This window comes from Myxocyprinus asiaticus, chromosome 41, assembly GCF_019703515.2.
Source record: "Myxocyprinus asiaticus isolate MX2 ecotype Aquarium Trade chromosome 41, UBuf_Myxa_2, whole genome shotgun sequence".
NCBI classification, from domain to species: Eukaryota; Metazoa; Chordata; class Actinopteri; order Cypriniformes; family Catostomidae; genus Myxocyprinus; species Myxocyprinus asiaticus.
In genome coordinates this window covers 22,825,988-22,841,685 of record NC_059384.1, presented here as the reverse complement: position 1 = coordinate 22,841,685, position 15,698 = coordinate 22,825,988, and the positions used below count along the sequence as shown (strand labels likewise).

The following is a 15,698-nucleotide window of genomic DNA, read 5'->3' as shown; positions in this document are numbered from 1 at the left end:
ATCCCTTGACAATTGAAATAATGGACAGGCTTTGATAATTTTATTTGGCCTTTTTGAAGGAGCCTTCCTTACAAATTCCGGTTTGGGATGTCATTTTCTTGAGAGCCATTGTATTCAAATAGTCCAATAATGCTATCTGCACTTCAGGGTGAGCAGCAGTCACATCATCACAGAGGCTGGGTGCATGAGAAAGCATCAGCAAAACCTCATTTACTCTAAACAAACTGTACCATCCCTGCAGATTCTTGAGCAGATAGATAGATATAGAAGATCATGACAAACTGACAGCCAGACAAATAAGAGGACATGATGAGATGACTGACTGCACTTCTTATTAATTGTATTTAGTTTCAATGCTAACTAGATTCATGCTAAGCTGGACTTATTACATAACAAATATCTCAAAGTGATGGTATGGCTACTGAATTTGCACCCATTCTTCGAGAAACATTAGCACTCGATCGTATTCGTTGCTACCTGCTCTGGTACTTAATTGCACTCACATAATGGACATACATGGACGTTGCTTTGGTAAAAGTGTGTTCACATTAGGCTTTGAGCCTGCAAAATTACTTTGGACCCACAGTGAATATTGGCAACAAGATATTATGTCACACTATTTTGAATAAATAATATATTTATTCAATTAAATTAAATCTGAAATATAATCCATTCAAAATGTTCACCTATTATTATATGCTCCACTTTACCGCAAAACTGCAAATCATGCAGCTTTGAAGTTTGTATTCTTCATATTAAGCCAAGAGGTCCATCCATGACGTTTACATCCTCAATTGGTCAAACGTCCTTTTGCTATATGAATTTATAGATCATAGTTAATTAGACATGAACTTTAGTACACAGCAAAAGACAAAATTTCTACACATGTCATTGCATTCACATGCATATACGTAAATTGAAATGAATGGATCACAAAGTCTAGCGTGACCGCACCTTAAGAAAGTATCTGCCAAATCCATAAAATGTAAAAGTACTATGTGACATATATACTGGGTGGTGTGGCATGGTGGTTTAAAATATAGACTGATGACAACCCACAACAACATCTCACGACAACATCCCAAAACATCCCACAACAAAATTGGGAAAATAGTTGCATTAGTACATGAGCCTATGACAACCTACAGTATATGACCCATGGACCCATTTCAAAGCCAGCTGCAAAGACATCAAAAGGTCACAGCAGACTTCACTGCCCCTACTGCCTCAGGTCAGACAGGGCTCAGCTGGGAAACACTCTGAACATTCATATAGAAAAATTACCTGAATCTCTCCAGGCAACAAAAAAAGAAAAACCCAGACAAACTCTGTTGAGTTGATAATTAAGTTAATTTGGACGAATTGTTGAAACACACCTGAGTCTGAGAAGTATTCTAAATTTTTCATTTTAACTTTTTGACTGAAACCAGATGTTTTTCCAGTGCTCATGCTGGATTTTTACGAGCATACAGCCTAACAGTATTTGCTAGTGATAAAATATCACTTTAAGCTTGATCTACAGCAGAGGAAGACTTCTCTGTCCGACCTCATGTTCCTGATACATTTCACACTTTATGCTGGAGCTCAGCCAGATTGATATCAAGTGTGTGCTGCTAATATTAATATTTTGTAAGTGCTTTGAGCAAAGGGCCATAATAATGGCCCGAGACAAGACTGTCCAGCTAAAAAAACCTACACAGCTAGTCAAAAGCATATGTTGTGATTTCGAATGTTGCATGGTCACCAGAATGTAATGCTGCTTCTTAATGCTGTAGCTTCACTACCAAGGCTTCCTTTATTAACCAGTTTCAAAAGAAAACCCATGTTTGTTAACCTGCTTCATAGCTACATTTTTCTGAAGGAATGTTTTGCTGGTCCACAAGCTAGACCAGGTGTTTTTGAATTTGTTTCAGTGGTTCATAACAGCTCGCCAGCACAAACATTCAGGAAAACTTTGTACCAGCTGCTAAACACCTACTTACTCCCATTGGTCCACGTCATCGTTAGATGTGACCTGGTGCTCCAACTACTTTGAGGCTGACAGCTAATTCCAGTTGCAGGGTTATTAGCAAGCTGGTGCAAACTTACCTACATCTGTACAATTGTTCATGTAGAGACATTTTCCAAGAACATGTGATGTGATTTGTTTAAGTCTACAAAAGGAATCAAATCTACCATATTTTCCGGAATTTAAGTCGCATTTTTTTTCATCATCTTATAGGTCCTGCGACTTATAGTTTGAAGCAACTTATTTACATAATTTATATGTAATTGATGTCTGCCGGTGACACTGCTCCCGGATTCTAACGCCTGGCTACTCCCGGGTCCTAACGCCTGGCGCATACAATATCTATTAGTGCGACTTATATAGAGATGCAATACATCTTTTTTTTTTTTCTCTCAACGCGATTTAGATCAGGTGCGAATTTATTTCCAGAAAATACGTTACTCAAATACTCTTAAGTGCCCATTCACTCTGTTGTTTGATATGCTTATGTGCCATCTGTAGCCAAAAGCCATTCACAGTTTTGCATCTTATTATTCTTTTGTCTGTATTCTGCACATTAAAACTCTTTTATACACCCATCTTTTCAGTGGTATCAGTGTCATCATAAATTACAATAACAGAGTGTAATCTATGCATATTATGGCCGTGTATAACGTGTTTGTGCAGTAGCGCCATGAATGCATAATGTAAACATGACAAATTACACATTATCTACTGCATACGTATTACTTCAAATCATCGAATGGTTAAAACAGCTTCTTTTACTGATCTTGTGAGAATTCTACTTATAGAATGAGGGCTGAAATAATTTATAACATATTTTAATGTCATATAAGTTGAGCTTTTACATGTAGTCTTGATCGTCCTCATATTTAAATGCTCCTCTAAACGCCTCCTACAACAGTGTGGTCGGTGTCTAAATGTACCCAAACAGTAGCCTATACTGTTGCTCAGCTGCTTCGAAAATCATTTTGGCTCTGAGTGAAGAACAAAGAAGAACTTCACTGTGAGTATAGTCGGGCATTTAGGGGTTGGGATTTGTGTTAAGGGATATTGTTAATTAAATTGTGCATTCCTGTTGACTGTATTACATCATTTACAACTAAAATCAACTTGTTTTACAACTTGCTCTTGGTCGCCCACAGTGGACATTTCACACGGAAACTAGAGCTCACACATGCCCATACGTTCAACAACACTTCCAGCTTTGATCACTGGGGGCAGTGTTTTGAATTTGGGAAGCACAGACTGATTTCAGCTGAAAAACTTTCAACTATGAGATCAGCCTGGTTCTATATGGGTTAGGGCTGTGCCAATCCAATCATGTATACATATATTGTGATTCCATTTCTCACAACATTGCATCAATATTTTAGAATCACTCTCTGGGAATCCTTTGCCCATTTGCTGCAGTTTCAATTGCTGGTTTGAATCTCCAGTGAATGAAAAAGCAAGTTGACATAATATCAAAGGGGACATTAGGGTCTTACAAGCACTCTGATAAAATTGATCTTTTTAAATTCTATAAATGCCTAATCAGTATTATTAGGCTTTGCTGATGAGAGACTTACTCAGCAGCTGGTGAGACAGGACCTGCAGACTTCTCTTCATGGTATCATGTGGTCCGGCTCCTCCTCCACAGTGGTCATGGTTCTCTATGGGACAAAGGATAAATCAGAGTTAATTATAATCTAATTATCATGCCATTGCATTCCTGAACTGTTAAGGAACTTAAAGAACTTAATTAAATTGAGTATCTTTGATTTCAATAGGTAGTCTACATGGAAATCAGTGAAATACCTATCAAATGATTTAGCTATGAAAATAATAAATCACAAAAGCTGAAATGTATATGATTTGTCATTAAAATTCCAGATTTATTCCCTTCTGTTCAGGCAATTGACATTGGCCTACACTTTCAGAGTCTTGGGAAACTGTCACACTGCTAAATGCAAATGGCCATAAACACATTTTTCTTTTTCCCTATAGAGACGAGTCTCTGTGAATGTGTGTGTGTGTGTGATTGTCAAGATGTCAAAATTGTCACTCTCTCATCTTGTCCTTGGGGTACTGTGACTTCAACAGCACAAGACGTAGCGAGTCGATAAAGAGCGGGAAATGAGATTTGAGCCCCCTTGGGTAAGAGAAAGTCTGAATCATATGCTAATCTAAAAGTCTCACCAACACAACCACTGTGACCATGGTACAATGAGCACAGCATTGATCTCTTTCTGTAATCTATTCGTTAAGAGCCATCTGTCGCTCATAAGCATTGGATCAAATCGAGCTGTTCCTCAAGTTGAAACCACGCCTCACATAAATAGCTTTGGATAAATGCTTTTTAACCAGTCAACAAGCATGTAATCACAGTAATTTTAAAGGTGAAGTGTGTAATTTCTGTTTTACTAGTGGCACAAAACTGAATTCCCAAAATTATTTTAAAAATACTGCCTCTTCCTGCACATGCCATTGTTTAAACAAACAGGTCCTGCCCCAAACTCACACTAAAGAGCGCAACAGTGCTCGCCTACTTTTCAGCCATCTTGGTTCTGAAAGTATTTTTACCATTCATTTTGTCCATAAGGAGTTCATAAAGTACTTAATAAATGGGTTCTAAGCCATGGCCAATAAGCTCCTAGTTGAATCACCACATTACAAACTTGATTTGAAGCTGAAAAGTATTTGAAAATCAGACAAAAATACAAAAGGTACAACACTGTGTCCTTTACTTCTTTAATCAATCCCATTAAGCATTGAGAATGAGGTAATCAAATAAAAAATATGGAAAAAATACAAAACTATTGATTTAAAGCTCTTGATTAAAGGTATTTATACCACAGGTCTGCTGAATGCATGATTCTGATGAGCCATATAAAACAAAGACTTTGGTTAAGTTAATCGGATAAGACCGACAACTTCTACAATATATCTTAATTTTATTTCAATTTCAGTTGAAAAGCGCCCTTGCTCTCTCTCTCTCCCTCTCTCTGTTTCTTTCACTCTCATCTCATCAACACATAGACACTTGCACACACTGACACACATGCATACGCACACACTCACACATAGACTGGAGACGCAAACAGAGCTTTGATGTAAACTGTCAATACAACAGTTTCTATATAATCCGGAAAAACTTTTCATATCTGTGGAAAGCACGGGCTCCCTCTCTTTCTCTCCCTCTCTCAACCACACACGGACACACAGACTTTTTTCCTACACGTATACATACTCACGAGCCTAACGCATAGCGATATCAATGGACCCCCGCAACTTAATAAAACAATTGTGTAGCAATGGGAAAACTATATAAAAAAATGGCGACACTGAGAAGTATACTTAAACTTACATCTCGGTAATCTGAAGTGATGTTTCTGCTGACGAGAGCTGCAAGCACAGGTAATCCAACACGTAATCTCTGTTTTCTTTCTTTCATTCTCACTTTCATTCATGCGCACACACACACACACACACAAACGCACTAACATGTTACTTCAGTAAGTGCTGCAGTAAGGCAGCTCAAGCATCGCAGTCCTCCATTGCTAGTTCTAAAGTGACATTTTGGAACTAGGAACAGAGGCTCAGGCTGTATCAAAACAAGACACTGAATCAGTGGCGAAAGAAAGTAGTTCCACTCACAAGAGCATTTTACGGACGAAAACCAGAATGTCTTGATATAAAACCCTAAACGACGTCTTGAGATGTGGTAACTGTGGTATAAGCGGAATAATTGACTATGGCCCGTTGAATTGAAATTAATGCTCACCCGAGGTGCGCGTTGTGGCTGCATTACCACCTCGGGATGTGCATAATTTTTCAATAATTCAATAGTCCATCATCAATCATTCCTTACAGAAACAATATATTCTACGCTAATTGCAAAATATTCAGATATAGGCTATAATGGGGCTATTTATCGAGGTAGAGAAAACACAAATTTCTGTTTAATGAATATTGATGGAGCAACATAATTTGTGTGAAAATAATTAATAATGGAAGGTTGTTTCGATTCAAATTCATTTGTTTTTAAAAAAGGTGGCGAGGGGGCCTTTACCCCACACTTGGCCCCCAGGGGATTTTTACAGCAGTGATATCATGTAAATATAGGGACAATAGTTATAGGCAAAATATGTCAACTTAGGCAAATACTTTTGAGACAGCAAGATGCTTTTTTTTTGAGTAACAAAATAAGATAATACTTATTAAAAATAACCACTTCAGAAAAGAGTTAACCATTTTCTGTAAATTTCAATTTTCTGTTAATTTCAATCACATTTGGCATTTTATAACATCTCAAGTATTCTATGAACTAATGTTTCTCCACTGTAATTGGATCAGTCCATGTGAGCCCACTTTGGACATTTTTAATAACAAATCTATTTGCCCCACTTAAGAAAAACTATTATTTTTATGGGGGGCTTTTTACCCCAAATACTATCCTTTTTTTATTGGACAGTTCTTCCTAAAGGTGATTCACCTTTAATCATCTAAAACAACACTAAAAATAAATGTGATAATTTCAAGGATTCTCATTAGCTAAATTAAAAAAAAAAAATTAAATATTAGATCAAATTACCTCAAAATCAAACTTTAGACGCTGCACACAATAATGTCATGGATCAGGAATATTTTACAGTGTATAGTGACAAACAGATGTTAAGAAAGTGCCTTTTACCCCAGGGGGCCTTTAGTCCCAATGTACCCTAAACAAATATATAAATAGTTTGAGCATATAGTGGGCGGTCACTTTATAGCTCTTTTGGTGCACATTGTTGACCGTGATTCTCTGATTGGGAGATCTTTTGCCATCAGGATCATAGCTATGGTAGTTCTTCACCAGAAATTCCACTAAATAAAAAATAAATAATAAAAAATGAAAAATGAAATAACACGAACTGTTGTCTTCAACAGAAGCATATACAATCGATTAACAACATTTGAGATCTCGATGGGTCTGCCTTTAAAGGTGTATAAGTTATTGTTAATAATCGATTCACCTCTATCGAAAATGAAGGGGATTTATACATCCAGAACCTGAATGTTGCCCACTATTGAGGCAATCTATGAATACCTTACAGTTGTCTAGGAAAATATATTTTAACGTATAAAAAATACACACTGTACCTTTAAGAAAATCTACATTTAAATAGCAACAAAGCAAGTAAGAAAAGAACAATTGAAAGTAGCAAAGCAATAACACTTTAGCTCCCAACAATGTCTGATACAAGGTTCAAACAGGTTTGTAGGGCTTCGAAAGTTGGCTGTAATATGTCCATTAGAAAATATGAAGAGTTCATTCCTAAAAAAAAAAACTAAAAAAACAAACAAACAAACAAAAAAAACATTCCTGACTGCTCAATTCACCAGTATCTCTTATAATTTCTCAAATAAAACTGCATGACTTCAAAATTAAATTCACAACCAGGTGCAAATTATTACCTATTATAAGATCCTACAAGACCTTTTTGACAATCGGTTAATGAATATTTGTGCAAGTCATTTTCATTCCTTTCGGTTCATTACAGTATATCTGCAACCTGTACAACAAAAGAAAGGTTATAAACCTGTTCCCAATTATCCTCATCTCATTACTGTTCAAGACTGCCAACAGAGAAATTCCAACTACTGTGTGCTATCTGACTTATCAATTAATACAGATCATGATGGCTCAATCAATTTACACGGTAAGAATGATCTTTACCGCAGTTGCCCACACATGCTTTTGTGCTGGTCTGTAAATGCTTTAGTGTGTGAGCCACAGTGCTGTAGTCACTGCAACGTCATTATGGCACCTGTGATAAATATCCGTGAGTCACCAACACAGTCTTTCAGTGAATGTAAGTGTGTGTGTGTGTGTGTGTGTGTGTGAGAGAGAGAGAGAGAGAGAGAGAGAGAGTTAGTAGGAAGAAAGTCCATTTGTGAGTCATGCCCACCTGCATCGAGAGGGCAAGGGAAACAAGCATTTTTCTCAGACACCAGAGGCGAGGTCAATGGAGTAAATCTAGAAGTACACGACAATCTGTAGTGCTGCAAAATGAATGTGTTGGCCAAAAGTATAATGACTTAAAAGTACAGTTCTTTCTCCTGTAGTGTTCCACGGAAGAAAGAAAGCCATACAGGTTTGGAGCATCTTTAGGCTGAGTAAATGATGACAGAATTTTCATTTTTGGGTGAACTATCCCTTTAAAATAAGATTAAACTAAGCAAGATGCAGCTCAAGGGGTGTCATTTTTGGTTAGCATGCTGTGGCGTTTGTACTTCTTTTCTAACAAACCACTGCATGGCAACTGGCACACTCAGAGACCCTGCTTTAGTCACCATGGCAACCCTAACAGAAAATTATTTTCAAATCTCGTCACAGGGACAACTGTGAGAACAATTCAGAGAAAATCAAACTTGACAGAGAGATATTAGCCATGTGTCTTGTGAGCCCTTGAGCCAACATGCTCAAAAAACAACCCCTTCTTTCCCGAGGTGATGTTTGGTTTGTGTTAAATGTGGCGGTTTGCTGGCGTCCCGGGTCAGATTTGAGACAGCACCTCTAAATTGTCTGTCGGAAAGGACAAGGGCTTGAGATGAGCCAAGGTTGGCTGAGATACTGTCAATGAATCTTCCACAGACCACGGCCGACAAGAATATGCTTTTCACTTTATTTTTTACTCTATTTTACAGTTGGGATTCGAGTGCCAGATGAAGGCATAGAAATCAGCAAGTCTGCCTTATAAAGTCAAAGCCCCGCCCCTCATATGTACAATGGTAATACATAGTGTTCTTTAAGTACATTGGAACATCATGTACAATATCATGGTACATAAATACGATAATAATTTAGTACAATTGTACGTATCAAAGTACCATGGTATTACCATCTGATACTATCACTGTACCATGATACTGCTGCAGTGTTTGTAAGGGTTGCCAGGTGATAAATCAATTCTTTACAGATCAAGACCACATGAAACAGCATCTGGGATGCATTTAACTAAAAATCAAGGAGAAAAAAATGTGTGTGTGTGTGTGTGTGTGTGTGTGTGTGTGTTGGGTCTTTGATTTTATCCATCGGGATATGATTGGATTGTGAAAAGTGGGCTATGATATTAAAGTGGAAAAGTTCATTTAGATTTTTTTAGAATAACATACACTAATGAATCATGCACAATAAGAACAGGAACATTAACACAGTAAAAATGGTTAATTTTGATTTCACGTTGTAAAATACAGTATATGAAGATGGCTTGTTTTCTGTGAGGTCAGAGTCCTTGAGGTAGAGTGACTCTCTCATGGTATCTTGTTCACTATAGTCAAGGTGATTGACTGGGAATATTGATGGACTCACTCACTAATTCATTTACAAAAACTCATTAAACCAATTACGTCCGGGTCACTCTCACATTCACTATGTATTACATGACATCATTTCTTATTTGTTTCTGCAGAAAGCCTTGAAGATATGCAGTCTAGTATGTCTAAGATAAGATTGTTCAACATTCATTATGTTGTTACCTTGACCCTCATAGACCCAAGCAACAGTATATTGATGATGTATTTTCATTTTTCCTTCTTTAAAGTGTTTTTAGGAAGCCACTGGTTATAAAAAGTCTAGATTTTGAGAAGTCTAGAAGCATATTTTGTTTTGAGGGAACTTTTGTGTGACTTTAGCAAGCTGTGACATTCAATAGGCATCATTTTCCCCCACCAAACTGTTGTTGTGATAAAGTTCACAAAAAGTGTCAGCTACAGCTATCTTAAAAGATCTGACTTCTTATTTTCACCAGGTGGACACTAAAACATACAGTGCATCCGGAAAATATTCACAGCGCTTCACTTTTTCCACATTTTGTTATGTTACAGCCTTATTCCAAAATGGATTAAATTCATTATTTTCCTCAAAATTCTACAAACAATACCCCATAATGACAACTTGAAATAAGTTTGTAAGTTTGTTCAAATTTATTAAAAATAAAAAACAAAAAAACAAAAAAAAATCACATGTACATAAGTATTCACAGCCTTGAGCTCAGGTGCATCCTGTTTCCACTGATCATCCTTGAGATGTTTCTACAACTTGATTGGAGTCCACCTGTGGTAAATTCAGTTGATTGGACATGATTTGGAAAGGCACACACCTGTCTGTATAAGGTCCCACAGTTAACAGTGGATGTCAGAGCACAAACCAAGCCATGAAGTCCAAGGAATTGTCTGTAGACCTCCGAGACTGGATTGTATCGAGGCACAGATCTGGGGAAGGGTACAGAAAAATTTCTGCAGCATTGAAGGTCCCAATGAGCACAGTGGCCTCCATCATCTGTAAATTGAAGAAGTTTGGAACCACCAGGACTCTTCCTAGAGCTGGCCACCTGGCCAAACTGAGCGATTGGGGGAGAAGGGCCTTAGTCAGGGAGGTGACCAAGAACCCGATGGTCACTCTGACAGAGCTCCAGCATTTCTCTGTGGAGAGAGGAGAACCTTCCAGAAGAACAACCATCTCTGCAGCACTCCACCAATCAGGCCTGTATGGTAGAGTGGCCAGACGGAAGCCACTCCTCAGTAAAAGGCACATGACAGCCCACCTGGAGCTTGCCAAAAGGCACCTGAAGGACTCTCAGACCATGAGAAACAAAGATTGAACTCTTTGGCCTGGATGGCAAGCGTCATGTCTGGAGGAAACCAGGCACCGCTCATCACCTGGCCAATACCATCCCTACAGTGAAGCGTGGTGGCAGCATCATGCTGTGGGGATGTTTTTCAGTGGCAGGAACTGGGAGACTAGTCAGGATCGAGGGAAAGATGAATGCAGCAATGTACAGAGACATCCTTGATGAAAACCTGCTCCAGAGTGCTCTGGACCTCAGACTGGGGCGAAGGTTCATCTTCCAACAGGATAACGACCCTAAGCACACAGCCAAGATAACAAAGGAGTGGCTCCGGGACAACTCTGTGAGTGTCCTTGAGTGGCCCAGCCAGAGCCCAGATTTGAACCCGATTGAACATCTCTGGAGAGATCTGAAAATGGCTGTGCACTGATGCTCCCCATCCAACCTCATGGAGCTTGAGAGGTCCTGCAAAGAAAAATGGGAGAAACTGCCCAAAAATAGGTGTGCCAAGCTTGTAGCATCATACTCAAAAAGACTTGAGGCTGTGATTGGTGCCAAAGGTGCTTCAACAAAGTATTGAGCAAAGGCTGTTAATACTTATGTACATGTGATTTTTTTTTATTTTTTTTTATTTTTAATAAATTTGCAAAGATTTAAAACAAACTTCCTTCACATTGTCATTATGGGGTATTGTTTGTAGAATTTTGAGGAAAATAATGAATTTAATCCATTTTGGAATAAGGCTGTAACATAACAAAATGTGGAAAAAGTGAAGCGCTGTGAATACTTTCCGGATGCACTGTACCATAGACTTCTACTGATTACATGTTGAAGATGGGACCCGAACCATTTTTTGGAATCAGAATATCGTAGAAACTTGGCAGTGGTCACTTATGACATGGGCCAGTAAGCAACCACCCAGAACACCCTAGCAACCACCCAGAATCCCCTAGAACATACATACCAATGGGCTAAAACCACCCATTCCCACAACACCATTAATGCCGTCGAGTTTTAGCACCACTCACGTTTTCTTTAGATAGTATACAAATCTAGTAGTGAATTTATTATTTTGTCAAGTGAATTAAGATTGAAAATACAATACAAAGTAGTATTCTTGTAATAAAAATCCTGGAATTCAGGCCTACACTGATATTTAAATTAAGTCTGAATAAACCTGAATACATTTGATTACACCAACAAAAGCTATTTTTAAGGATTATATCAGGTAGGAATAGCTCCTTAAGATAACAATTACAGATTACCACTTTTTTACAGTGTTTATTTTACAGTATTTATACTATATATGGTGCTAAAAACTGAACACAGCAATGTCTGCTTGATAATAAAACTCTTATTACATCTGTAACATCTACAAAATAAGGAAGAACTCTAAAAGTCTAGGAATGGAGCTTAATGTATCCCAAGAGGATTCTACAAGGAAGAAGGCACTGCAAATTTCCTGATGATGGAGATTAGTCCTTTGGTGTGCAGTTTTTTTGTTTGTTTCTCAGATAGTGATTAGCATGCACTGCTGACAAAGTATGTAGTAATTCTGTGCCTCTGCACATGTGTTTCCTCTTTCTGCGTGTTTGAGAGGCCCATCATCAAGCATGTGGAATGTCACACAAGCTCCAGTATCACTGATAACCCAAAAGTGACCTCTCAATATGTGCTTAAACAGATGTCTGGCATTTCAAGCTGTCATCGTCTGTCATATCCTTTCTCCATCGCTGTGACTAAATGTCATGAAAAATGACCAGAATGACCTCTCTGATATATGAGAATCCATAACAAGTACATAGAGACTTTACTGTTTTCTACAAGAAGGCAAAATTGCAGCCATTAGTATGCTTTAAAACTTCATGCATAGTATATTTAAAGAGATAGCTTTTTAAATAAGTCTTTGATGTACAATGAAAGCATACTTTAAATTTCAGAACTCAAAACTTCCTCCCTATAGTCCAAAAATACCCTTTATTGTAATTAAATGAAAAATGTCTTGTTCCAAACTTCTGCACCTGAGATAGATCAACATATTAACACATGACCATCCACACTTACAAATCAAATAACGTTTACTGTAACAAAGAAGAACTAATGACCACAGTACATTCTTTCTGAAGGATTCCAACATTAGGAAAGAGTGCTTTAAATGTACAGTTTTCAGTTTATAGGTTTTAACAAGGTCTTTGATCATTCAAGTCTAATCTTAATAGTTTGTTTGGCAAATTTCAATGCAGATTGTTCGTGAAACCTGTCACAATGTCATTTAATCATTGCAAAGAGGCTGTTATTAAAGGATGGGGCAGCATGAACGAAACATGTCCTGACAGCAAATCCGCAGCCTATGAGTAAGCATTGTTACTTATTTCAAACACAAAGCAGCATTGAAACTGAAGTCTTTATAGTAGCAAAAATAAATAAATAAATAAATAAAACACTTGTTGAATAAATAAAATAATTTGTGTAAAACACAAATTGTCACGAATAACGAAATTAAGAATATTTTTGGTGAAAATATCTGTGATTAACAGCTCTACGTCTAGTCCAATTTTCGTGAGAGTGCTTAATCTAAGTGCAATTGTTGTGTCTGTGCAAAGCGCAACTGGGCGTGGGTGGGAGTGTTCACGCTATCAGTGAACGGATGTGTGCAACAGTAAGTGTATTCACAAAAATATATGGGAGGTGTCATATACAGTATGTATACCTGACAATCAAGAAGGACGTAGTTACTATGTTTCTGATTTCAGAGGGAAAGTCAGTCCGTTTTTTCCATTTTCTAATTAATATACACTCACTGAGCACTTTATTAGGAACACTGTGGTCCTAAAAAAGTGCCCAATGTGGTCTTCTGCTGTTGTAGCCCATCCGCCTCAAAGTTCAATGTCTTGTGCACTGTGAGATGCTATTCTGCTTGCTACAATTGTACAGAGTGGTTATCTGAATTACCGTAGTCTTTCTGTCAACTCGAGCCAGTCTGGCCATTCTCCGTTGACCTCTCTCATCAAAAAGGCATTTCTGTCCGCAGAAAAGTGCTCAGTGAGTGTATATGTTTATTGTTTGTGTTTGATCAGTCGATGTTCATTTCCAGTGGTGCTGAAATGCTGCATCTTAGACTACATCCACATTACTTCGGATACATATGAAAACTGAGTTTTCAATTTTTAAACGCTCTCTGTCCACACTGCCGTTTTCAAGCATTTTCCAAAAGTTGCTCGTCCACCCTTAAAACGTATGAAAACTCTTAAATCCCCTTGCTGCGCATGTGAAAAATCACCGTTCCATGTTCTGTCTGAAACGCAATTATCCTTGTGTTCCGTCACCAGGCAGCAATTCTCAGTAAACTTCCCGTCACCTTTGAAGGAATGCAATGTGAAGGTTGTACAAAGTAACATTTATCTTTAACAATGCTGTCAAATTGAATAGCAAGCATAACAATCTTAATTGTTTTGGGTTGAATAGATCACATGACTGTGTCATATGACAACAAATTCATCATTGTTTTCAGATATCTATGTTTTCCCTGTCCACAATACAGCATGAAGACAGCTTTTTCAAATTTATCCTCTTGGGAAAATTTTTCAAAAAACTCAGTTTTCGCTGTCAAAAACGTCGTCTCAATGTGAACAGAAGGCCAAAACGTAGAGAAAAAGATGCATTTTCAAACAAAAACGTATTAGTGTGGACGTGATCTTAAAGATTTACTCTCTCCTTTTTTTACGTTTGCCAAAAATTTTGGCTTTTTAATCTTAATTTTAAACTAACCCACTAACACCTATTAGCAAAAATAGCAAATCTTCTTTGCCATTCCCACTAATTTTGCGTGTATGACATATCACATATGACGTATCCCGTAGTGCTGCACTTAAGACTTTTAGGCCTAAGTGGATCTTTGGGGGAAAAAATATTAAAAAGGTTAAATGAAATTATATAGTTGTTGGTAACCTATAAAAAATCTCTTTTATTTTACAATGTTTCATTAGCACCAGGGGCCAGTTGCACCAGCTATACGTAAGTTAGAACATAGCCTAGTTGTGGCGTAAATGGGCACTAAGTCACAATTTACGCACTACTAAATATTTGAGCGTTGCACCATTAAACTTAGGACGTAACGTAACCCTATGTATAAACTAAATATTTACGGAAGCCTCCGACCAGGCGTAATGGATGGAATAAAAAAGCAGACTGATATTTTATGACATCAATGAGCTCATGTTTTGCGTGACAGGCATCAGTCCTTTCGACATACATTATGATGTTGACATTTACACTCGTTTACATTTACAAGAGAGAGAGAGAAAAAAATGCACTTTTAAGCGGCTCTTCAGCATGAAACCAATCTAACAGTGCCGTTTTCAGGGTGCGTCACCTGGTGTCAAGTTTCAACTCATTGAAAATATATACAGGATATTAAAATGAATAAATGTCTATTTTTCCAGCCTGTTGTACTAGTATTTATTTATCACCCCTTATTTATTTTAGATACAATTCCTATAATATTGTTATTTACACAGGGCAAATATACTATTTATCAAATGTACTTTTATTACGTATCGTATTTTAATGGGGATATAATTTATTACAGCTGACAGTTACGTGAACAAACAAGGTTTGAACATCAACCGTAACAAGATCAAATTGAAGTTCACGGCTTTTTAACACTTCTGTGTATAAATATGAAGGCTGCTTATTGGATCAATACAGGTAAACGTCATAATATGCGACTACGCATTACTTTACGGAGAGCTTACGACATACTAGTTAAGTCTTGCCTTAAGAACAGGTGGTGCAACCAAATTAAGCACTGATTTATTTACAAACTAACTAGTAGTTACTAAGCCCTTAGTGTGAACTTTACGTCCTAACTTACGTGAGAACTTACGTACAGCTGGTGCAACCCTACCCAGGCTATTTTTAACTAAGTAAACCGCCAAGTAAAACCATCATATAATCATCTCTATATCATCAGTATTCACCACCACCCTGACCTGAGTTAACCTCATTCAAAAAGAGTCCAAAATATGCCAAAATATAAAATTAATACATGCAAAAATTAATCACCATGCTAGACAATAACATCTCTCTTATGACCA

The 15,698-nt window shown here is 37.5% G+C and overlaps 1 protein-coding gene across 2 annotated transcripts in view; it reads right to left on the bottom strand.

The window, feature by feature from the left end:
• Positions 1–15,698, bottom strand: part of LOC127432074 (transmembrane protein 108-like) — an 83,313-nt gene that overhangs the window by 23,316 nt on the left and 44,299 nt on the right. For both annotated transcript variants that reach the window (XM_051682867.1, XM_051682866.1), the window contains one exon: positions 3,580–3,663. In XM_051682867.1, the coding sequence (XP_051538827.1) occupies positions 3,580–3,619 (40 nt within the window). In that variant the 5' untranslated portion in view covers positions 3,620–3,663. The remainder of the gene's footprint in view (positions 1–3,579; positions 3,664–15,698) is intronic.